Here is a 25,896-nt window from a genome sequence, read left to right on the forward strand (position 1 = left end):
GGGAGTACTCTTAGTTCTTCTTGGATGCTCTTATTCTTAACTTTATGATGTGTTTTGTGGTTTTATGGATGAATTACAGAAAAGGTAACTTTTTTTCATGGATGTGACCAAGCTTGGTGTACTGTGTACACAGCTGTCACCTGTATGTCTGTTGCAAAAAACACTTGGAAAACCACATCGCCAATGATAAGTCTGTTACAAGGCATTATTTATGTATACATCACATAAATTACGCCTAAGACTTGAGACAGATCTTATTTTGTTTCTTCTTTTTGGGTTTTCAGAATATGGTCACACTAGTTTTGAATTCTTTTGGTACACATCCCATTCATTTAATCGAAATTGGGATTTAAATATCTGTCCATATAAGTCACCAGAGGGCTTAAGAGGGTTAAGCAGTTTGCAGCCAGCCAAAATTATTGTTCTCACGAAACTCTCTTTGCTCATTTCTTTTCAATTTACTGTGTCTTTCAACTACTGGATAAAGTCCTGTCAGTCTTTCTCAATAATTATCGGCTTGCTGTTTTAATCAGATAATGAGATAGTATATAGTGCTGTTTGGAAACTTCAACCACCTTGATATCAATGAAGAGGTGAGTTACATCCATCCATCCATTTTCATTCCCGCTTCTTCTACTTTTTGTAAATATTGAGCCCAGATCATGCTGTAGGCAAACCCAATTCATGTTCTTCTTTTGCCCACAGAGATGTTCGCTTTTTTTGATTTGAGTTGCTTTATTATGAAGGAGTCGGCTGTGGAGACAGTCTGCCGCAGCTCCAACGTAATGGAACCTGATGCAATTTGCTTTTGACGCTGACAGCAACAAAGACAAATCAAATAAGGAGGGACAACCGCAACGGCACCGCTAGAAGTCAGGATCGAGCTCCTCAAGGTAACCTGGAGAAGTTACGTGAGTGGTTTTATTGGAATTGTTTTGTCTCTGTTGCACAGTCATACTGCTCCCCAAGTCACCTCCACAGAAAGTTTGATGCACATGGGGGGACATCATCAGTAATGACAACCTCCCTAGGCTTTGGTGTCTCAGTAATCCATCCAGTAGATAAATTCTGTGACACAGTAACAAAATAAACACCAAATGTAAAGATCTTTTGGATGGTTAGATAATAATTTCTGGAAAGTTAAATGACTATTTAGCTCTAAAACTGAAGATTCTCTAGTGAAAGAAGCTATTTCTAGGAAGCTGATGTTTATAAGAGTCAAAACAAAACAACTTTGGCAAATAGGATTTTTTTTTTTCAGAAAGCGCATCATTGTTCACTGATCATTTCTTTGAATCTGTCTCGCAACACTCCTCCATTTATCAGGGGTTAATGGCCTACAGGACAAAGGGAGGCCTTCAGGAGACAGAGGACTTTCAGCAATATTTTCAAATTAAAAGGCTCTTTGCTCTGGGCTAACAGTTTTTTTTTATTAGTAATGGATGGTGCTGTCAGCACTGGCATTTAGTCTTAACACTTGTGAGTGAACACATCACATTATGCATTTGATCAATACATAAGATCACACCTCGGTCAAGGTCTTCTGCAGACATGTGACAAGCCTAGTAATTCCATTGATTTAATGCACTTATTTGTCCTTCTGTTAAAAGTAACCAAACACCAATAAGGATGTGGTTATTTTGTCATCTCAAGAGAACCACAGCAGTAACCGATGTCCTTCTTGGCTTTGCGCTGAACACCTCAGGTAAATGGGAAAAGACGTGTTTCTTTTTTTAGTTGGTGTAAAGTCAGAATATTCAACAGCGTCTGTTCTTTCACTTGAACGGGCTCAGAAGAGGTGCTGCTCGCATCTCCTGGGAGAGGATAAATCAGCGGGATGGGTCGTGAGGTACCCTCCTAATCAGATATCAAACGGTAAGAGAGACGCATTGAAATTCAGCTACTGTCCCTTTCTGCCTGCCTGCTCGGCTCTGCCGTGCTGCTCTGGGAGGAAGGAGAACCACGGCGGTACCAACCCGACCCAGTGAAACCGCTGGCAGGCCGAGAGGACGCGCCGGCACAGGGGAAGATTATTAGGGTGTCACGTTGTTTCAGCGGGAAGTGAGAAACAGCAATAATGAAATTGTCAGGGGGTGGGGGGGTCGGATGATGGGAGTGGGCGAGGGGGGAGACCGGGGACGGGGGTGTAATGTCTGCGTGAAGCGTCACTTTGCAAGCCATGACGAAGATGACAGCTGTGTCAGTGGAAATCAGTGGAAGCGTATGGCAGACAGATAGACAGATAGATAGACAGATAGACAGATAGATAGATAGATAGACAGATAGATAGACAGATAGACAGATAGATAGATAGATAGATAGATAGATAGATAGATAGATAGATAGACAGATAGATAGATAGATAGATAGATAGATAGATAGGAGTAAGGAATATGTGTTGTCGTTGGGCCCACACATCAAAACAAAACCCTTTTTTAATAAATACATTTTAATCGTGAATGAGCCTGGATTTGAGGTTCAGGTCGAGCCATTTGGCTGATGAGGAGGAGGGTGAGCAGTGGAGAATACTCCACACTCACTACTTAATGTATTGACACTGATTACTGTAGCTGAACTCTCACAGGGTTTGATGGGGGGTGTGAGGGAAGAACACACAACCACAGATGAAATGCCAAAGGTCTTTGAAAAGGTCACAGGGACAAACGGCCCCCAAACGACACGTTCACAAGAGGCTCTTGGCAGCTGCAATTCCTCTAAGAGCAGAATTTGCTGCACAGCGGCTGCCTCCTTCTGTCACTGGACACCACAATGAGAAGATCACTTCTTCTGGTCAGCGTGACATCAGCATCAATCATTAGCTCCTCTGGCAAAGGGAGAGACTTCAAGTTGTTTTCAGGAGTAACTGGATGGTCTAGCTGAAGCGTGTGTGCACGTGCGCATGTGTAAATTTACATTTAAATTAAAACTGACTACATAGCAGATTAAAAGTTGACATGATGATGTTGGGATTTATTCATGATTCAGTGCATCACAGGAGTGCGTTAACACGGTCCATCCATCACAGGCTCATTCAGACACATTTAGGTGAAAATACAAGTCCATAAGTAAATAGGTGAATTAATTATGACTGAAATCCTTATTATTGATGAAGGGAACATGAAAATGAATTAAACAAGCCAGTAGTTGCAATATTGCATTTCTTCACTTGGTGAGTAACCAAGTGAAAATATACTGATGTCTTTGTAATTGGCCTTTCGGATCATTTTCCTGTGATATTTGCTTCCACGGTATCAGTGTCAGTTGGTCCTTTCACATCATTTTTAACATTCACGCCGTTGGCTGCTGACACACTGTGTAAGATTAGTTGCCTGCATTTGCAAACAATGGTCAAGGGTAAAACCAGTTTTATGATATTGTCCTTGAAAAAAACACCGCTGTAACGTTGCAGCTAAACCAAAATAATCCTGCAGTCTATTCTATTCTACTCTATTCTGTTCTATTTGTGTTCTGGGCCAGTGAAGACACATGCCAGACTGTGCTTTTTGTAAAAAAAAATAGAAAATGACTTTACTATATTAAAATTATGAATACAATAGACTGGATTTTTTTTTTTAAATAGACTCTTTTTTGCTTATTTTAATGTTGTACAGGGCCTTTAAATTAAGACTGTCAAACACAAAAACAGTATTTTTCAAACAAGTAGTAGTCCAATAAAGCACAAGTTTGGTCGTGTGTGAGTGCTGAGTTCACCAATACATCAAATGGCATGTCACTCAAATAACAACGTCTCTTCCTCCTCCTCCCCTCCTCCTTCTTCTCCTCTCCAACCTCTTCCTCCTCCTATCATCTGCACCCTCCTCCTCCTCTCCAACCTCTTCCTTCTCCCCCTCTTCTCCCCTCTTCCTCCTTCCCCTCTGCCTCCTCCTCCCCTCTTCCTCTCCTCCTCCCTCCTCCCCTCTTTTCCTCCTCCCTTCCTTCTCCTCCTCCTCCTCTCCTCCTCCTTCCCCTCGGCCGCCTCCTCCTGCCCTGCTCCTCCTCCTCCTCTCCAACTTCCTCCTCCCCCCGGTGATGCTGCGTCGTCGTCTTCACGTCATCTTGCTCCTTCCTCCAGAGGCACGCACGTGCTGCGCGCTCGCGCCCCCCTCAGCTCTCCATCCGCTCCGTGTGTTTCGCCATTGGTCTGGGATGATGTCATCGGCAGCGGAGACAATAGAGCCCACCCCCTCCCCCCGCCTCCTGTCAGCGTCTCCAGCGACACACGCGCACCGCGGCTCGGAGTGACACGCGCTCGGACGTGACGCCAGCCGAGTTTGCCACGCACTTCCAGAGAAAAAGAATTTTAAAAAAGGAAAAAACACCGTTTCCTCTGATTTCCTTCTCACTCCGCCGCGCGCCTCCCGCCGAAACCTCCCCGTGAGAGCGCGAGGAGCGAGCAGCGAGCGTGTCAACACATCTGGATCACAGTCCGCAGCAGAGGCTCGCGCCGCAGACACGAGGAGCCACAGCACGATGAACACACGTCCGGACTGCCTCTGGTGACGTAAGTGACGCTTCTTTTGTTTGTTTGTTTGTTTGTTTGTTTGTTTGTTTGTTTGTTTGTCATTGTGAGTCTCGCGACGGTGGGCCACTACTGCCACCGCCGCGCGCTTTGGTTGGCTTTGGCCGCTGGATGCAGAGATGCCCGCGCGGTGGGTCCAGATGCTCGCGTGAAAGAGACGGACACATGCGCTGGAAGCGCGCTGAGATGGTCCCCGCGAGCTGCCGGAAGGAGGTCGGCGACGTATCGTATTGTTTAAGGACGCGAGAACAACACATGTCATGGAGCCGCTAATTATGAGTCGCCGAGGAGGTGATGGTGCGTTCAGGGCCCGGCCGTAAACATCAACCGCCCTCCTCGTTTTAACAAAAGCTTCCGTAAAAGGACGCGTTGACGATGGTGAGATTGGAAATTACGACACACACACACACACACACACACACACACACACACACACACACACACACACACACACACACACACACACACACACAAAATCAGGCGGAGCGCCACCTAGCGAGCCGTGCCAACAGGGCTTCGTCCTCCTGCTGCGGCCTGCAGCACAGCGGCATCATAAACAATGACGCGGGAGGAGATTGTTTGTAACAACTGGTTATTATTTGCGATGCTACTGTTGGGCCAGAGCAGCAGCAGCAGCGTTGTAAACAGGGACACAGTGATTTATTGACCTCGCAGCGCTGCTGCAGCCTCGGTCAGCTGTGGTGTCAGCTGTGCACCCAGCCGGCAGAAACAAAGAGTGGGCCAGTCGCAGCGTTCCAGAGAGGAATGAGAGGAAAATAAATATCATTAATGTCAGACTGATGAGTCTGACCTTTTAATGGTCTTCATTTAATTTTTGCAACGATGTTGCTGAGGGCATTAGCATAATTAGCACAAAGACTTCTACTTAGCAATGCAGTTGGGGATCAATTAAATTTTCACCTGCATTATAAGCAAAGCCTGTGGTGTTAATCTGGCTCAGTAACCCAACCCCATGGAGACTAATCAGCCCAGCCCGAAGCTGCCCTCAGCTCCCACTGGCTCTCCTGACGTGAAATAGAAACTTGTAAAATCGACTCAGCTGCTTTCTTCCAACCCTCACGTGGAACCTCGGGCGCCACCGGTGACATGCAGTGTTTCCATCTATTCTCAGGATCATCTTCCGTTCTGCATGACAGCTGTGATACAATTACGAGAAATTAATCTAACTGTGCAATAATCCAAATTGTGTTCCATTAATGATAAACCACAACGTGTTTCTCAGAGAGGAGTTTGGGTTAGGTTATCTCAACATTCACTATCTTTTTTTAAATAGCGGAGTGTTTTCTTATTGCATTGACCTCGAGAAGTCAAAACTCCAGGGAGGAGAGAAAGAAGCGGCTGAGATAATCCCCCAGGGATGAAGCCGGATGTAACCCCTATTTAAAAAGCATGTTTAATTATTTCTTGGTCTGAAAGGGGTTCTGTCACCATTCAGTATGTACCAGAAGGACAGAAAGGTCACTTGCTCATGTGTGACTTAGTGTGTGCGATGACCTATTGATGGCCTGTTCCTTATCTTTTGATTTTCTACTGTCTTTGTCTGGTTAGATTTCCGAGAAAAGCGAACATGCAGGTGGAGGGTGGATTCATTTTCAAGGACTACGTGAGAGAATTACATTGTGGCACTGTAGCAATAGTTGGGATTTTCTTAGGGATTGGAAGCAACTTGAAAATAATTTTAATGTTTGCCCAGATCTAATAATGGCTCAGCCAGACTTTACTGGTGATTTCTCAATGTTTCTCTTTGGCGAGGGAGGAGTTCAAACGTATTTGAATGAATTATGGCATATGCCTGATGTAGTTCTGCCTGAAGTGCTCTGAAGTTTGAGGTGCGTTCTTTGGCAAACCGCAATAGTGCAGTGTTGCTAATGGGACAACTTAGCTGGGAATTTTAGTTGCAGTTCCTTGAGTTGCCACTAGAACAACCGGCAGTTACGATGGCACTTGTTAGGTGAGTCCAGCATGCACGAGGCTGTGAACTGACTGTGTTTAGCACTGGATAAACTGGATCTTTGGATATTTGGAGATACTGTTTAATGTCATTTAATACCATGTTGGCTGAACTGAAACTAAATATTTGACTTCAGCCAAAGGTTTTTCTCCAGCAACAAGAAGCATTTCTGGCATCATGTGAAGGGATCCATCCCGAGTCAGGTTTAGGCATCAGGAGGTTGCAAAAATCAGTTGCCCTAGGGGGCCCCTGTATCTGTACACATCCATTAGGAGGCAGAAAGATTCTGAAAGCATTTCGGAAGATGACTGTGAATCACTGCAAGCTGGGTGAGTCACAGACATTTCTGTAAAGTCGCAACCCTACCTACCCACCAGATATGTGATAAGCAATATTAGGCCAGAATATAAGGTATAGCAGCTTGATGTAGTATATTTTCTAGGAACTTGAGTCTCACTTTATACTAAGTAGGTTGGTTGTATAAAATGACGCCCTGTGACTTAGTTTACTGATAAGACTAATGTAGGTGATTTGATTTTTTTTTTCAGTTTTTATTTATTTATTCAAACACCTTGTAAACGCCTGAGGTCAGGCAAAGATGCAGCTTTGTTGATGGGAAAAGCTAGCGTCACCCTAATCGCTCCCATCATTAATAATGATGACTTTGCACTGTCTTTCCATGTGTTGGTGCTGCCAGCTTGCTGTGATGCCACAGGAGGCCCTTAAATAGCCGCGGGCCGCCTTGCCTTCTTGGTTTCCGTCCATACATATAACTCTTTTTTTTGGGAGATTTCCTAGGAATAGATGATTGTTTTTCTTTGCATTCTGTCAAGAAAGGGGGATGGATTGCCTTAAAGCTGCATTTCCCAGTTGTCGCTACTGACAAACAGTTTTCAGTGTTCAATTGCTGCGGGAGAAACTCTGCCAGACACAAAATTAGCTGCAGACCTTATTAGGATCACCTGGAACGAGTTCCTGTGTGTCTCTGAGGTCCTTGCAGGCTGTAACGTCAGATCAATAAAGAGAAGCATCCACCAACCAGCCGTGCAGCACAGCAGCTTTTATTGTGTAACATTAGACCAAGTTGCAGGCTGCGTCAATAAATCCAAATGAGTTTGGTAGATGCACTGCGTCAGAGTTGGAGTTATTTAGATAAAAATAAATATATAAATAAATCAGTTCAGATCAAAAGTTTGCTGATTGGCAATTTCAGCCTAATTACCAACCATGACTCTTGGCTTTTTAAAGACATCATCCTTCCCCGAAAATTTATTCAAAGCACATCACTATTCCCCTTATCTTAATGTGACAGAGGGCTTAAATCCCAACCAGGCACAAAACCTTCCTTCCAAAGCTGCTTTTGTCCATATCTATTCCCAGCACTCTATTTTAGGATAGTCTTTTTTTCCCATTATTATTTCAGTTAAACCTCGGGTCAGACTCTTGTCTTAACGGTCCAACTCTGCAATGTGCTGTCACCTTGAGCTGACACTGCACCTGTCTAATGAACAGTGATATAAAATCATTGTTGATGGATGTGTTGGACAAGCTCATTTGCATTGCTTTCAGCTTTGCTCTTTTATCATTTTATTTAAATATCCCCAAATGAGGGCAGAGCCAGCAGTTCCTCGGCACCAAACACGATATGTTGGCCTGCAGCGCTGATGCGACTTGTCCTCTCATATAAATGCAAAATGTAAAAATAACAATAGCTCATTATTGCATGTGAAGGGATTGTAAAGCTGTCCAAAGTGTCTCCCTTTACTTTGACTGAAAAGCGGAGAGAGAGAGAAAGAGAGAGACAGAAGCAATAGCTGAATGCGCTCTGTCCCGCTGTCCTCTGATTGGCCAGTTTGTGCAGTTGCTTCCATGACTTTCTGTCCGCTGACTGTGCCGATACGGTGATGTAATTACTTTGACTTCCCCTCCGCTAGTAGCCTGTGGTGGCGTGAGTGCTGATGAGGCACTCAAACAAAGCAGAGAAAATATGCTAACACAGATTAGCGGGGTGGGGGTTGGGGGGTGCTGAAAAATACAAAAAATTGGTGAATCTGAAATAATGGGTCGCTCTAAAAATGATATAATTGAGAATCACTCTAGTGCGTCAAAATTCTATCATTAAAATGTCATTGCTGTCAAAACACTGTGAGTCACCACCAAGTCATCAAACACGAGATTCTGAGTTGCAAGTCATTTTCCTTTAGCCCGTAGTTAAGATGACACCGTCGAATGTGTAATTTAAGCCTCACTAAAGTATGACGCGCAGTGGAATTAGTCCATATGGTCTTAAAGTTATCTGTTCTTTTATTTGTGACAGTTATTGCTCTTTTCATATCTTCTCAAAACATGTAAATGTGAACGCTGAAGAAACAGACAGACAGAAGAGAATGATCCACAAAAAAGGGGAGCTGGTTTGAAACATAAAACCAGTGCTGTTGCTTTTCCCACAGTTCTAATACAGCGATTAACATGATCTATTTATGCAGATGCAGTTAGAGCAGCCGTCACTTTGTCTCTTTGTGTCTCGCTAGCTAGCTAGCGGTCGCAGGGACACGTGAGAACGAAATGGTCACATCACTGCTGGTTTGAGGGCCGACAGGAATTTGAAGGCAGTTATTCTTCAAATGTGTTTCTCTAAATGAGGGGCCCTTCTGCAGGACGGAAAAAACTTTGTCTGTTTTCAGTTCTCGATTGCACTTTCAGTCTACCAATAGATCTGCCTGGAGCACAAAGTATGATGGGTATGCGTAAGCTTGACCCAATGCCTTTCATTGTCTGTCCTCCATTGTCTGTCACTTCTTCTACAAGATACGGTAACATTAGCATTGAAGTTACTATATTACACTTTTTTATGAAGGGGCCTCTCCTTGCCAAACATTCTCTAATAGTTTTTAGGTGTATATGCAAAACACATCTAGATCACTAAGTAAAAATGAAACACTCAGGTTAGTCAGTTTGTGGATATTAAATAAGACCGCCAGCAGCCGCAATGTACATTTTATGTAAACTCGTTAATATTTCTCCATGTGTAACTGAGAAGCACTCTGTCGCTCCAGGACCCGACACATCGACAATCACTGATGAATTATTAACACTGTGTACAACAGCAGGTCTTCATTGCCACTCACTGTGTTTACTCCTTGCTGGCAGTGAATGACTCGTGTTATAGAATATTTTGAGGGTTCAATATCTCATTACAAAGTTATTTCCACACACTTTGGCGAGCAGCTGTCAGTGCAGAGTGGCGTGCTCGGTCATTATTGCTCACAAGGAAGAAGGGGCAGGCTTTACTGTCTGCAGCCGCTCCCTTTGAATGGCAGGCCCCGGCCACCACAGTCATTGTTTCCACTCTGCTAGATGTTAACTGGGAAACTCGATATGCCGTTGCGGTGCAAGTATCAAAGGGGACTCGGTGGAGTGCAAAGTAATTATTCATTTCTTTTATTTTTTGCGGTAGACGTGACCCTGGCCTAGCGCTAAATTGAATCCGCCTCTCCAGAGCAGTTGTACTTTGAGTGTTTAGCACCGAAGTGGAGAGACTGTTTCAGATGTCTGCCACAGTACAATTAGATGCAAATCAAGCCCGACTATTTAAAGCCTGGTCGCTCTAATCATTCAACGTTTTCCCTTTTTGATTAAGCTTGCTCCATTATGCACTTTTCAGAATGTTGTGAGCCCTGTGTGCAAAACCCCTTCCCCGGTGATTGTGTATGTTTTTGCACAGAGGAGTGAGCTCTGTAGCACACAGCGCTAGATTTGCAGGCAGCACCAGTGTAGAAGCAGGCTCTACGTGCTGCGGCAATAGGAGGAAATCTGTGGGATCTCAATTACCTGTGGGGAGAAGCTTGTAGTGTCGGTGTCTCAGCTTCCAGAACTAGTCAGAAAACTTCAAGGTTCCGCTGTCTGTTTACAGGAAGGCAAAGATTTCAACAGTTCCAGCAGTTTTGGTTCACAAGGTGTGTCTAAGAATTATGCCTGAGGTTTTATCCACATTTGCACTGTTGGCCCAAAATGAAATACTGGATTGTCATTTCAGGATTACTCAATTTAGGTGTCTATAAAAAGACAATGTGATGATCATAAATAATTAATAACTGTCTTAACTTTTTATATTATGCATTATTCCACGATACATGCATATTTGTAAAAAAAAAAACAGATGATAGTATTTTATTCTGACCATAGAAAACAAGCATGCAAGTCACTGAAAACACACACAAACTGCAATGTGACAGTCAGTAACTGGAAAAACTGGCGCTGCAGCTGAATTTTATTTTTCAGAAGACAACCTGTGATGGTTGTTGTTGCCATAGCGTGAAAATGTCTTCTTCTTTATGCATTTCCTGGACTCTGTGTTGGATTGTGGCTGCCAATCTTGTCTACCGCAGTCGCGTCACGTCAGGCAGCAGCAGACAGCAGCACAGTGCAGCCGCACTACTCGACGTCGCACATTGTGTCCTGTTCCGCTAATTACAAGAGAGGGGATTCAAGGCGGCACCGGTGGGATTCGAGAAGCGATCGGTAAAATCAAAGCTCCTTGTGACCTTAAATGCTCCACCAGCATCCATGAAACACCTCTTGCCCACTCAAAATGCTTGTTAGGGCCACCTGTGATATAATTTGGTCTAACTAGCACTTAACTTGCTGGTGAAAGTGACCTGACGAGAGCTGGAGGTCACCAGCCAACCAAGTGAGGATGGAACGTCACTCTCTGGTTTCTCCAAACCGTTCCTTTAACATTGCGCTCCTCTCTCTTTGCCCCTACATGGTAACATTAAACAGGCATGTTTATTGATCGACTGTCACCTCAAAGCCCCTGAGACCGCACTGGCCGTTTCCCACCCAAACCAGCGTGAACATCCCGGCGTCTTTCTCCTTTTGTGCCCGCCGCCCGTAGCTCTATTTATCTTGCGCTCCATCTGTCAGCTCGGTTATGTGCGAGGGGACGAGCACATAAAGGGAGAAGCGGACCGCCCGTGTCATTTTGTGCCAACTCAGAGCTAAACACGGGCGAAAAAAGAAAAAAGAAAAAAAGATGTAGAGCTGCGGATTGTCCTCTGACAGAAACGGCCTGCTCATCAGCCCCTGGAAACAAGTGACTCAGATGACTAATTTTCCTGCCATCCACTATCTACAACTGCCTCCTTTTTATGTGCGCAGGTTGAAAAAAACATAATTTACAGAGGGACAGAATTCAGCAGTGCATCCTCACTTCCACGCAAGGTGGCGTGCTCTGCCGAGGTGCTGTCCACTCTGCCGGGTGGGAGTTCGGCTGCCGGGCGGCTCTTTGATGAAGGAGCCGAATTAAATCGGAGGGAGGGCGAAAGGCGGGGAGGGACAAGAAAAAGGCAATCAATCTTGCAGAGTCAGACAGAGCATCTGCAAACACCAGCACCCTCAACAGCTTGAGCCACCACCCCCCCCACCAAAAAAAAAAAAGAAAAAGAAAAGCGCCGGGCGGCGCGTTGGCCCTGCAGCTGGACCCACATTTCACACCGTGCTGCGTTTTCAGCGGGCAGCCTGTGCCGAGTCACGCACCGGTCCCCCTCCAGCCAATCTGCTCTGCTCCTTTTTAAGACAAAAGATAAATGAGGCTTTTTGAAGTCTGCGCTGGCTGGGGGGGGCCGGAGGGTTGGGGGAGAGGGGGTGCAATGTTTTCACTGGGGGAAAACATTGCACGGCGCAAAGGTGTCAAGCAAGCTGTTTATGATACGCCAGCTTTTTCTCAGGTGTTTGGGGAAGAGTTAAATGAAGCAGGAGGAGAAACATTTGTACCTTCGCCTCGTCTCCTCTTACTGCTCTACCTGTGGCTGTGAAGCTGTTGTCTTTATCCTCCCTCCCTCCCTCCTTTCCTCCCACCTTCCCTCCTTTCCTCTCTCCCTCCCTCCTTCTCCTGATGCCAAGTGGCCCGTTGTCTCCTTTTATTAAGTATTTCTTTTCATTTGTGAGCTCTGCAATTTCAGCCCGTCCCACTCTCTGGGATCCGGAAGGCGCAGAGCTCAGCGTCGAGAACCTTCAAACGTTATCTCACACACACCTAATCGTGCACGCGTATTCATGCAATAGTCTCTCTGGGTTCTTGATCCTTCCACCGTCGTTTGTTTATTCAGGCTGATGTAAGTAGCCATGGCTGTCAAAAAAAGGTCTTGCACGATCGCTCTCTGCCTCGCTCCTTTTATACCGAGTACCCATCACTCATTCACACCATACAGCAATGGTATGCAGCCGCACGCAGTGCGCCCAGTGGATGGATTATGCAATCTCGCATATCTCATGTTCACTTGGGACGAGGCTGTGGTTCCTGTTTGAGGAAGAATCGTGAATCGTTCCACTGAAAGTAGTGCAGCATTGCCGTGCAAGTGAGAACAAGAGATGATCATTCATTATCGTTTCACCATGTCTAAAGTTTTACACTGTTTCTACAAGTAGAGGCACGATGACTGACAGCCGCTGCTCAATCAGCTGCTGTTAAATCAATATGCCTTATCAACAGTTTCTTCATCAGCAGTGAGTGATGGCCTCCCCTATATGCACTGTGTTGTGTTGTGCTCGTTCTGATGTTCTAAGGGGAATCGAGTTCAATAAACTCAGCAAGATTTTTGTTTGGACCATAAAAGGAAAAGTAAACAAACAAATCCATATGCCGTGTGTATTCCTCCCATCACTTTCTAAATAAAGAGGACTTCTGAAAGGCAGCCACATCAAACACACACAACAGCAAGAGCGTGCACATGTCAAAGATCTTCTTTAGTCTTTAAACTCTGCTGGCAGATTGAAATATTTCCTTGTGGAACTGCAGACACAAGACGCAGAGATTTATTTTAACCATTTAATTTTTGTGCATTTATTTCTAGTTTAAAATAGTTATTGAAACATTTACTTGTTTGTTTTGGTTTTTGAGCAATAAAAGGAAATGGAAAACAGTCATTAAGTTATTCAAAACAAAAACACATTTTGGGAGGCATCTCTTTTTCCTTGACTTTAAAATCCAAAGTCGGAAATGAGATTTGAAACTCCAACCTTTTCCACCAAGTTTCACTTCCAACACACTGAGCTGTTTCTCCTGACAAAGGTTTAGAAGCTTTGAAGAGTCACTGCAAACTATGCAGGGCTAAAAAGCGACAAATTAAAATAAATACATTTTTCAATGAATTAACAATTATGCCATTCATTATCAAAAGTATAAATATATGTATAACCAAATTATTAAATTGTTAAAACATAAATGAGTGTATTGACAAATGTAATTATTGGTACACAGTTTGCTCTTGTGTCTGCAGTGACACAGTGAAATACTTGAAATAAATAATTGAATTAATTGAAATAATTAAAAAACTTAAATTTACCAGTCACCAACAGAAGTAGAGAAACAATCTCACTGTATGGAGGCGTATAACTGTCAAGCTGGAACGGAAAAGATACATTTTTATTGATTATTATTTTTACTATTTTGAACAATTATAACCACATAATATCAAGTATGAGTTAGATACTGCAATGTGTCAAAAACCACAATTTTATTACAGAGCAAGCAGCTGTGGCATCAGTGAGGGTTAAGGTTAGCCTTATTCATTTTCTAATGGAAACCTGAGCTTTTTTCCAATAGCTTATCTTCTGATATTCTAGGAAGAAGATGATTTGTATGCTGAAAAATGGCAAACTATAAAAACCAAAAAAAGCCAAGAGCTGAGTTATCAAATGAAAAAGTCCACACACACACACACACACACACATACACACACTCCATTTACAAGAGGGGAGGTCTTTCACACAGGATCAACATAAAAGATGAAGGCTGAAAGGGTGGAGAGGTCATGTGATGAAGATGATCAGCTGTGTGCCTCCCACCTGGCTTCTTTCTGCCCTGTGCTCCTCCTGCATGTTGAATTGATTTCACCTGGAGCATTGTCACCCTCTGGTTGGTAACACATGGCTGCACACAGTCAGGCAATTAGGATTTATCACAGGCTGGGATGTATTTTGGAGCTTCTCATATGGGGGTTAACACTATTAGGGCTAACTCCAACCGTGACCTTAACTCTCAACCTTACTCTAACCCTAACCCTTACCCCACCCCCGCCTAACCTTAGCCCGAGCATCAACCCTAACCTCAACCCCATCCCTAACGCCAACGCTAACCCCAAAAGACTGATGACTAGACTCTCCACCGCAGCCAGTTGTTCAGACCCTGTTTTACTTAGATCTGCATAGGTACTGTATATAAGCAACACTATTTGTGTCATTTATCATAGGACAGGATTTTGGCCAAAGGCAAAAATCTGAGCCATGAACCATTTTCAGACTATTTATGACTTTTTTTCTTTTATTTATTTTTTTCAATTTTGAGCACATTGAGATTTTGCATTCTTTCAGTCTTGTCCATGCTAAACTATCAGAACAGTAATCCATACAATTTTAGGCTGATCTGAGTCTTCTTTTTTTTTTCTTCTTTTTTTTTTTTTTTGGCCCCTGAAAAAAAGTGTATGGTGTGAGTTTTTTTCCAGCTGATCTCAGTCTTTACATTTTTTGGCCACTACAAAAAAACAATGTGACTTTTTTCCAGATTTTTGCCCTTGTCCAGATTTTGTTCTCTTTCCCAATTTTTCATGTCAAACTATCGTAAAACAGCCTTCCCTGTGTGTTTTGCGCTAATCTGGGAGATTTACAAGTCTATGGGGTCAAAACTTTAACTTTGAGCCCATAGACTTGTATGTGAGCGTGAAGTAGAAAGAAAAGAAAAGAACTGGAACAGGTCCCATAAGGGGGTTCCCCAGTCTATGGGCACTGTGAAGTTGGAAAGACCTGGAACGGGTCACTTGAGGAGTTTCCCAATGAGCTAGAAGCCTCAAACTTCACTTGGGTGTGTCTTGAGGGATGCTGATGAACCTGCTAGTGGTCCCATGTCTCTAATAAAGGCGTTTACCCACTAGCCCTGAGCGGCTAGTGTCAGCCGTTCACGGTACGGGACAGCTCGGTTGAAAGGTATTTCCATAAGCCTGACCAGTACCTGAGCGTGGGCAGAGTCACGGTTGCAAGGCGAACCAAAGGTTTTTTGTGCCTCCCGTGTCCCCGAAACCATAGGATTCACTTTTTGTATTAACCGTGGTTTTGTTTTGTTTTGTTTTGTTTTGTTTTGTGCAAGACATTTTCCTAGGGCTTAGAATGATTTTGATTAATACTGTTGACTTGTATCAAAACACTGTCCGAGAAGAGAAAATGTAGGGGCTGAAACGATCACCTGAGTCTCACAGTCATTTATTATTAGACAAGAATATCCGCACAACTTAAGTCCACACAAAGCACAAAACAGCAACAGCTCTATTCGACCGGTGTTAACAAGCGAGCAGCGTTAAAATCGCTATAGGGAGTGAAACTTCCGAAACTTGCGAGTCAGAATCGCCGCCTCTTAAGTTTCACTGCCAGCGAACACAACACAAGCAGAGCACGGAGTTAGCGGTGGTGGCTGGCGGTTTATCAACACGATTCAGCGGCCGTACTTTGCAAATAGCCTTCAAAATAAAGTTGCTTGATGTTACAAAACACATTTACAGTCCTCAAGCATGTTTTCAAATTGTGTCGTGGCTGACTATTCTCGTTGTCCACTGCGAAACCAGGAAGGCTTTTCATTGCGTGTTGCTCCGTCCGTCCAGCTCTCTTTGAGCTTTTTCTTCGGTCGCGGAGAGCAGAAACGTCTGTAGTTCTACGTTCGCCCATGGTACAGTTTCATAAGCTTTTCAGTTTTTAATACGTGAAACTGTAAAAATCCACACGCAAGGCATTCAAAAATGGCGGTTTTGGTCTTTCGTGAAAGACTGCCTTTGGCTTTCGTCAAAATTCTTACCCAATCAGTGCCCTGCACATTGCTACGTCACCCTTATGGTCTCAGCTCTGCTCGCTTCGAACCCCAACGGGGCAGGTACCAAAATCGTAACCCCTGGGAACGTGCTGGGGCTCATGGAAATGCTTGATTACTGACCCGTACCGTACCGAGATGTTACCTATAATAATAATAAGGAAAAACGCCTTAAGACAAACTTCAATTTTGACGGCAAAGACTTGTATGGGAATTTGAAACGGTCACTTGATTGGGTTGACGATGAGCTAGAAGCCCCAAATTTCATGTGGGTGATATGAATATTTTAAATATTTCAATTTTTTTTGGGGGGGGGGGTGGAGGGGGTCTTGTACTTCTTGATGTATTCCTTTGCTTTTTTTTTAAATGCCACAAACAAAAAAATCTAAATATAAACAGCAAGATCAAAAGAAATATTATTTTATGACAAAGGACAAAATGATGGTGTTTATTTGTATGTATTTATTTGGTGCTTTACTGTTCTTTTCTTTTTGTGTTTCTAATCTGTGTGTGTGTCCTTCACTGTCCGCTTAAGCAGCGTCGGCTAGTTAGTGAAAAGGCTACTAGCCGGCCTGCAGTTTACAGTGTATGAAGGGAAATGATCAGAGTGATAGTGACTTCCACCATGATAAAACTGGGTCAATGTAACCCCAACCCCCCTCCACCACAGGCAAGGCTGAAAAAGGAAAAAAAGACAGAGAGGGAGAGAGATGAGGATACCATCACCAGACTCTGTGACTGGATATAAACATGGGGACACTGGAGTGCGGTTTGCTTTCTCTTTGGGTCGGTATATGTGTTGTGTTGACAGTGAAGGCATCTCTTGATTACTGTGACGTGTTCCTCCCTCCCTGCGAGTCTGTACTCCGGAGTGTCACAGTATAAACTGTCCCTCTGTATTTTCTCCTTCCAACCCATTTTTCTCTCTGTCAACGTCTGTTCCTGCCTTTAAGAGACCACCGACAAATGCACAAAAGCTTGAAAAGCATTTTGAAATACATATCCACCTTGAGATACAGTTAGAAAAACTGTGATACATACATATACTGTGTGTGTGAATGTGTGTATATATATATATATATGTACAATTATACATATACATATTATATATATATATATATGTATATATATATATACATATATATATATATATATGTACATATATATATATGTACATATATATATATATATACATATATATATATATATACATGTGTGTGTGTGTGTGTGTGTGTGTGTGTGTTTTGGTTTGTTTTTTTTCCACTCAATATCATTTAAATTCAAGTCTCTATTTTTCATTATCGAAGTGGAGAAATTAAATACACATGAGAATATTTGTTAGGTATAAAACATTTGGAGCACAAATTATATATTGCATAAAATAATTATGTGATGTCTTTACAGACACACTCAGAAATGTTTCTGCATTTCTCTGAATACCATTAAAATTGCACTGTTACTGTTATGATTATGATGTTATAGCTGCATTTAACTTCTTGAAGAAACTTGTGCATGACAATGTATTGCTGGGAGTTTTAAGTTTATGTTAAGTTAGTAGTCTGACAGTTTAATTTATAGCAATGTCTGCATTAGTAGTACAATATACAAAGGTATATTGGAGAAATTAATCAGCCAAGCTGCTGTATAAACTGACTGACTCTAATGAACAGTGTGTGGGTCTGGATTTTCACCTCAATCATTTTTAATCCTCATTTGAGAGTAGCCTCATTAGAACGACTGCAATGAAAAAAGAGTAGTCCTCAAATATCTGCACCAACGTTAATTACCAGTATTAATCATAGAGGCAATCTAATGGTGCAGGGAGGGATAAAACCATGCATATCTATTTTATTACAATGTGAACCTTTATAAAATACAGTCAGCCCATTTTTGCTGAGTCATCGATGGAAACTCTCTCTCCAGCTAAAATGTGTGGTTGTGTACGTGATGACCTTCTGTTTATACCACGGCTCGGACAAATGCTCCCTTCGAACTTGTCCAAAGGACTAGTTTAATTGAGTGAGTCCTGGAGGCTCAAAGAGTAGCTTGATGGCTACAAGCAGGAATTGTTTGGTTTCTGATTATTACATGGTTGTCCAGCATTAAACAAAAGCTTAAAGGTGAAAATTCCACTGTGTAACACTGACACAGACAGCTGCAGTGTTCATATCAGAAAAGCACATAAAGACGAAAACTTCGACACTGTGGTTTACACTGCAAGCTGCAACTGCGAGCTTTGTGCTTCTCTATATTAGGAGCAGTGAACCTGCAGGATCCAGCTGTGCCTACATTTTATTTTCCTATATGTCCTAAAACTGTGACAAGGCATATCTTATTATCTGGTTTCCTTGTTACATTTGTCCTTTTCAGTGAGTCCTTATCAGAAGGATGAAGGTACCGGTAGTTGTCTCATATTTCATGCAGCTGTTGTGCCTAAGCTTTTAAGAAGCCTCTCTGCCATCAGGATTAGCTAAAGTGAAATGATGATGAAAACAGGTACACAGACTTAGACCTTTGCATTTGGAATTCCACACCAAGACCAGTTATACTACTAGAAAACAGTTAAGATTTGACATTCAGCTCAAATGAATATAGTCCATATTGGACGTTACCCTGGTATAAGCAGGTCACAGACTACAGTGTGTATGTTTTGAATGGATTTCCAAAGTGTGATGCAGCGTCATCCATCAGAATTAGGGCTGTACAATTCCAGGGAGACATGTTGTAAGTGATAGTTGTGTTGATTTATGGTATATGAATATGACTCACCCGTTGACAATACCAATATTGAAATCACAGCAGGAATGTGGTTTTATTGACAGAAAGCCACCTCACCTGGACTTGATCATTTGACCATGGACCAATTCAGTTGCATGGCAGTAGTAGTTAACTGTGGCAACTGTAGTATCACGATTACCTTTTCTTTTCTTCAACAATCACTTTGTATTTTGGAGGCTCACCTGCCTGTACTTAAAGTCACTAGTTACTCTTCTCAGCTACTCCCATCTCTATGGGTGGCGACAAGCACAAACAAATTTCTTTTTCTTTTTCTTTTTTTTTACACGTTGACATTGAAATCACAATCAATTTTCAATATGTTGTGCAGCCTTAATTGGAATGGTAACCTCCTCGGGTGTCCTTCTCACATAACTCCTCCTTTTGTGTGCAGAAAATTTATTGTCACATGTCAATAGTGAACCTTGAGATGCAACATTGTTGGTCAGTGGCTGTTTCAACAAAAACAACAACAAAAAACTATAAATTGTTGGCGAAAGAAATGTGTTGTTGTTGTCAGTTTGTGTGCTTTGTATGTGTCCATGTATGTGCATGCGTTGGATGTGGTGTGTTTTTAATCGTAATCATCCAATATTCTAACTGAGATAAAAAAAAATATGCTTATTTTATGTGTATAAGTATGGGTTCACATACTTTATTTCATTTACTTTACTTATTATATTTTTTATATTTTTACTTTATATTTCCATCCATCTATATTATGTATTTTTGAAGGACAAGGCTAATAGCTTTGCATCAGAATGTGGTCTGTTTTCAAAATGGATGAAATGTAAAGTGTGTAAAGTGTTTCCTGGGTGTGTGGAATCACAATGTGTCCTATCTCTCCTTTTTCATTGGACAGATTTGCATAAACCCAGATGCCTCCCCTGCCTCTTGATGAGCGCATAGTGGTTATCCAGCGCCCTAAAAACGTGTCAGGCCTATACCAGGCCTCCCCACAAACCATCCAGCAGCACACCTCTCAAATATCCACTTCTTCCAATGGACCAGTTTCCCACCCTGCTCACCTCCCCTCGACCCAGACCCATTTCTATTCTTCACCCAGTAAACCTCTGACTTTGGAATGCAAGCGCAGATCCACCCGAGCACAAAAATTCAAGGTTGACCATCCTGTCGTTCCAGCGGGTGGGAGACACACCCCTAGCCACTGCCATAGCAATGGCACAGTGACCCTCGGCCCACGGCTTCCCTCTCACACGCATAATATTGATATCAGGGTTACAGTGGACAAAAGCTCACGACGAGGTGGATACAGCAATTCCTTAGGGCGCACCGGCAGTGTAAAAGGTAACAGGGGGAGATGTGTCTCATCGCAGTTGGATGAAGGGCTATTGGAGAAAAAAACTGGGACTGCAGGAAGGAGAGTCGGAGCAGAGCACAAGTCGCAGCAGAGTCGCCACTGTCAGCTGTCATCTTCCCCCGGAGGCGTCTTACAGTTCGTCCCAGCTCAGGCGCAGCAGCATCGGTCCAGGGGTGAAAAGGAGAAGGAAAACAGTAGCTTCCTTGCCAGAAATGACAGTGAATTTCCCTCTCTAGCTCAAAAAAAGAGTTCCAAACTGGGAACTGTTCATCAAAGCCATAACAGCCACACTCTGCCCTATCACCACAACTCTGTCCCGGTGCCCTATGCCTCCATCCTAAACTCCAACTATTCCTCATCCCCTCCCTCCCAACCAGTCCATGTCCCAGTTTCATTCCAGCAGCTCAGCCAGCCGCATCCGTCCCGCAGCAGGGATCACCGTCCTCACATCCTTCATGGACTGCCACTGTCACCCTGCTCCTCCCACGCCGGAGGGTTCCCCAGCCCTGACCATACGTGCACCATCGACTGCTCCCACCCATTTAACTGTGGCTGCTGGCGGTTGGTAAGATGCCGGGGGTTTAAAGAGCACTCTGCCGGTTGCCAAGGAGGTGGAGGGAGCTCGTCCACCTCAGTCTCCTGCGCTCAAAATGTTGGAGCCGTGAAGAGAGGTGGTAAAGACATGGGCCTGAGAAATCTCGGCGGGTGCCTCTCAACCGCTTCAACCTCTAACACTTCCTCTTCAAACAGCACTGTGTCTGACTGCCGGGCAAATCTGTTCAAACCTCTCCGCTGTGCAGCCTGCTCCGATGAGGCTGGAAATTTTGAAAGCCCGGCCATCCTTCGCAAAAAACTGGTGGGGGGATGCCTGCCCTGTGCCCCGTTGTCCTCATCAGCCCCTCTTCGAGCGATACAGAGCTGCGTCACCGGCTGCAACCCCAAATCCTCTCAAACAGGCAGCTCCACCTGCAGCTACTGCAGCAGCGACCCCATAGTTGTGACATTCAACCCTCGCAGAAGCAAACCCCCAGGAAGAGGCATTGGGGCAGCTCATCCGATGGGGACATACCCAAACGATGATGATGACTACAGCGTGCGAACTATCTGGCCGGAGGAGCTGGCCAAGAAGATGACCCATTCTAGGGCCCAGAAGAATCACTGTGCTGGGTTGGGAGGAGGAGCTGGAAAGCCCTGTGCAAGACAAGCCCCCAATGGCAGTAACCACCCTGGCATTGCGGTGCTGGACTGTCAAAACCTACAGGAATATGCTCAGACTCAGCTAACAGATCACGCTGGCCGACGGCGACTGCAGCAAGGGAAAATGGCAGCCCTTGATTTTATGGGTCGCAGGTCGGGAGTGGGATACGACGAAGGTCACAACTCGTTGAAGAGGCTCTTGAACGCAGCCGAAGACGTAGGAATGGGGGACGTCCAAGACCAAGACGGTGACGCAGCATATCCACGTTCCCCAACTCCCCGATCCGCATCGCCACCTTCACCCTTGTCCTTTTCGCCCCCGCCGTCTACACCAAGCACACTCATCAAACCCAAACCCTGGCAGAGAGAGCGGGAGGGAGGTCACTCCCTGCCGTCCGCTCAGTCACTTCACCTGGCCCTCAATTCTCTGAACAGAGAGCAAGATGAGGAAAACAGCAGAAGTAAGAGCCCAGTACAATTCAGGTTCAGGTGTTGACATCCACCACATCAGTTATGAAGTCACTGATTCTCTGATGCAGTTACTGAAAATCCAACCATAGTGGTTTGAATGTCATTTGACATTAAGCATTTATATGGTGCACATGTTCTCTTTTTGGAGATTAAAATTTGATGGTACATTAAAGTTTTAATCATGTCTATCTAGCGAAGACCTTATTCAGAACAGATGCACCCACTCTTTCCTATTTCCTATTATACTTGGTCTAAATTAGATGTTTTACATAGGTTCTTGAATGTCAAAGTGCCATTGGCAAGACCTCTTTTTGGAATGCCACTAATTTGAGCTGACCCTAATAAGCCAACAACAATGACTGAATCAGTGGTGAAATTGCATAGTTATTAGTTAGTATAACTTAATTTTATCATGGTGAGAATGTTTTTAAGTATCTTGTGAACTGTGGCAGCAGATGATGCCTTTGCTCGCTGATGACATGGCCTCAATATTTTTTCTCTCTCAATTTGTTTTTCTTCTCTCAGTGCACCTTTCTCTTCCGCTCTCGTCGTCCCTACCGGCTTCTCTGTCAGACGAGAGCCTGATGACACCAGATGCAGAGAACGCAGTGGTGAGCCCCATACTGCCCTTCCTCTACCTGGGCAACGAGAGAGACGCCCAGGACTTAGACCTGCTGCGACACCTGAACATCGGCTACGTGGTCAACGTGACCACGCACCTGCCCCTCTACCATGTCAAATCAGGACTGCGCTACAAAAGGCTGCCAGCCACTGATAACAGCAAGCAGAACCTTCGGCAGTACTTCGAGGAGGGTTTTGAGTTTATCGGTAAGGGTCCTACACCAAATGTTTTAATTTGTTGTTATTCTTAAACTCTTAAATATGGTGATTTAAGAAGTACATTTTTGACTGTCTATGGGAGAGGGCATTTTCCTGATGCTGAACATTTTTGTAGGGCTGTGTCGTCCAATGAGAAGAAGTGGATAAATAGATAGATTATGAAATAATGGGGAAGCTGTTTTTTGACTGTAGTGCTATCAGAAAATCAAACTGTCTTGTTGTTTGTTGTTTTCTCCCTCTCCAGAGGAGGCATATCAGAGTGGACGTGGTGTGTTGGTACACTGCCAAGCAGGCGTGTCCCGTTCTGCGACCATTGTCATCGCTTACCTAATGAAGCACACTCTTATGACAATGACGGACGCCTACAAATACGTGAGGAGCCGTCGTCCGGTGGTGTCCCCGAATCTGAACTTCATGGGCCAGCTTTTGGAGTTTGAGAGGGACCTCAACTCTGGGGTAACTCCCCGTATCCTGATGCCTAAACTTAACGGCGTGGAGACGCAGGTGTGAGAACGGTGTGGTCTAGAGCAGTCGGCCTAATTGGCAAGAGAAGTAAAAGGCATTAAAACAGTGGGCAGCACATTTTTAGAGAAGCAGAAAAACATGATGGGGCTGCAGGAACTCAAAACAATGGAGGGGTGCTGTTCAATTGCTGCACTTTCAATACTGTGAAACATGAGACAAAAGACTTGATGCTTCATTTCTTTAAGTTGTACGTCTTGGACAACATCTACCAGTATAATGTAATGTGCCAATATTTTGTATTAATGTAATATCTCATTTATTTTATCCCATTGATCCTCCGTTTATGACCCTCTTGTTTACATCCATGGCCTCACTCAGTGACTTTATTGTCATTAACCACCGATACATTCAAACATGGGAAAGGTTAAGTGCTATTGCCCTACTTCAAAGACCTCCGCCACAAGTAGCAATGCGCAGGTTAACACAAAGCACTTTAAGTCCCATGTGTTTCATTGACAGAGGATTTTCCATGAACAGAGGACACTGTCACACAAAACCCAGTTACTGTTTTGTTGTTTTGTTTTTTTTATCGGGTTTATGGTGTTTTCAATTACGTTGGAATGACAAACACACAGTAAGTTGCATCATGTAGCATTGAGTAGCATTAACCCACTAAACCTCAAAGCAATGTCAGCTATTGAAAACGTGTAGCGATTGAATAACTTCCCTGGAGCAGCCTTTGTGCTAAAACAAGTCAACCAACTCTGAAATGATGCTTTGTGTAAATGGAGATCTGACTGGATTTTATTTCAGCTGCTAACGAATCATTAAAGGAAAAACAGACAACTTTTACAGTCTTGGAACCAATGATAATCCAGTAGCAACTGCTTGTAGATAATTGGGATCTTTTTACGTCTGCATCAATTAATTACGAGTGAGCTCTATTTTCTCTTGTGTTTTAATGCTTCATTGTAGTTTTCTGGTATGTTTTTTTTAATTGCTAAAAACGAATAACTAAATGGTTACTTGCTTTGTGAAAGATTCCCATTTGAACTAAAATCTCAAAAACCAACAACAGCATAAGCTTTTACTTGCTTTACTTGAGCTTTCACAACCCTTCTATGCCTTTTTTGCTTTTCTGCGCTATTCAGCAGGACTCTTTTTTTTTTTTTTTTTTGCAATGCAAGATTCCTTTCAAAGACATACCAGGTCCACTGTTACCTGGAGATAGCTGGGAGCAATCCAGTTTCTACATTTGCTGCTTAATTATAGATATGCCTGTTTTGTGCTGGTCCTGCGCCAACATCGTCAAGAGATAAACTCCATGGTAACAGAAAGTGAACTGAATGAAACATTTTCTATGAGCATAATGTCAAAACAGCACAAGTTTGAAAAGAGTGTTAAAACGTTGTCTGTTTCCCCTTTAAGAATGACCACATTTAAATGTGAAAGTAATTTTAGACACAAGACTAAAAATTGACTAGAGATGAGGGTTTGTGTATTGATCGATGTAGCAATGTGCTGTTTTACAGGACACAAACTGGCCTGTGTCATACGTTCTTTAAGCCAAATCTATTCTGTATTCAGTTATTGTCATATATTTTTGAAGAAGAGACAAAGTCACTGATTAATTGTTCTTTCGCCTTAGTATTGTCCTTACTGAACTTCCTAACTGTGCCCCATAAGACTATGCATCGTTTCTAAAGTAACAGCTTTGAATTGATATGAGACAGTGATTTACTACACAGTCAAAGGACCTGAATAGCCATAGAGCGAGATACTGCAAGAGCCAGTGAGCAGCAGACACTGCAGGAAATTGGACATTTAAGAAAACAGAACTTCCAAAAACTATCTTATTATGTAGCAGTTTTACTGTGATGGTCAAGGTTGCCTTCAGTGCTGGACTGACAGCTAAAAATGACTTGAAACAATGTGATGATGCGTTTATAGACTTGCAGGCTTTTCAAAATGTTGTGAATTTGTCAACATGACTTAAGATAAAAACCCCTTTTGTAGAACTGAAATATGTGAGAACCAAGTGGAAAACAGCTGGTGTTTATTTTCCTAACTCGTTTGCTAAAAATGAGCATTACTTTGCATGTGTTTGGAAGTGATGCCATCCTCCCTTTTTGAATACATGCTGTTGTACGCGGTCGCTTTGTGACAGATATACCTGTGAAGAGGGCTACAGTTACTTTATGCAAGCTTTCATGAGACAAGGCACACGTGCTCTTCTTATTGGACATGCACATATTATTGGATATGTGTTTGTCTGACGGGGACGTTTGATGTGTTTATTGGAAAGATCTTTTGAGGAATATTCATTTATATAGGGGAAGCACAAGTTTTATGTGCTGACCCTCCCCCCCAAAAAAAATTAAAAATCCACCCAGTTCAAAATCTATAATTATACAAATTTAAGCATGTTATGTTATATTCCTGCCTAAACTTTATCCATATCCTGACTTTCCTTTTTTTCTAGA

At 43.3% G+C, this 25,896-nt stretch overlaps 1 protein-coding gene across 1 annotated transcript; it reads left to right on the plus strand.

Annotated features, from left to right (window-relative positions):
• The first annotated feature begins 4,200 nt into the window (after nucleotides 1–4,200).
• On the plus strand, nucleotides 4,201–25,285 carry LOC142884530 (uncharacterized). Its single transcript, XM_076020233.1, has 4 exons — nucleotides 4,201–4,501; nucleotides 19,982–22,098; nucleotides 22,634–22,936; nucleotides 23,193–25,285. Exons 2-4 carry the CDS (start codon nucleotides 19,998–20,000, stop codon nucleotides 23,456–23,458), a joined length of 2,670 nt encoding a protein of 889 aa, XP_075876348.1. The 5' UTR covers nucleotides 4,201–4,501; nucleotides 19,982–19,997; the 3' UTR covers nucleotides 23,459–25,285.
• The last annotated feature ends 611 nt before the right edge of the window (nucleotides 25,286–25,896 follow it).

This window comes from Nelusetta ayraudi, unplaced genomic scaffold (genome assembly GCF_046127955.1).
Source record: "Nelusetta ayraudi isolate G7.1 ecotype Tasmania unplaced genomic scaffold, CSIRO-AGI_Nayr_v1 ptg000011l, whole genome shotgun sequence".
In the NCBI taxonomy this organism is placed as follows: domain Eukaryota; kingdom Metazoa; phylum Chordata; class Actinopteri; order Tetraodontiformes; family Monacanthidae; genus Nelusetta; species Nelusetta ayraudi.

What these genes read in the sequence shown, in the direction of transcription:
- LOC142884530 (XM_076020233.1), top strand. Translation starts at nt 19,998, where the DNA reads ATGCCTCCCCTGCCTCTTGATGAGCGCATAGTGGTTATCCAGCGCCCT. An exon ending in AGATGAGGAAAACAGCAGAA is followed by an intron (nt 22,099 to 22,633) that starts GTAAGAGCCCAG and finishes TTCTTCTCTCAG; the next exon opens with TGCACCTTTCTCTTCCGCTC. An exon ending in GGAGGGTTTTGAGTTTATCG is followed by an intron (nt 22,937 to 23,192) that starts GTAAGGGTCCTA and finishes CTCCCTCTCCAG; the next exon opens with AGGAGGCATATCAGAGTGGA.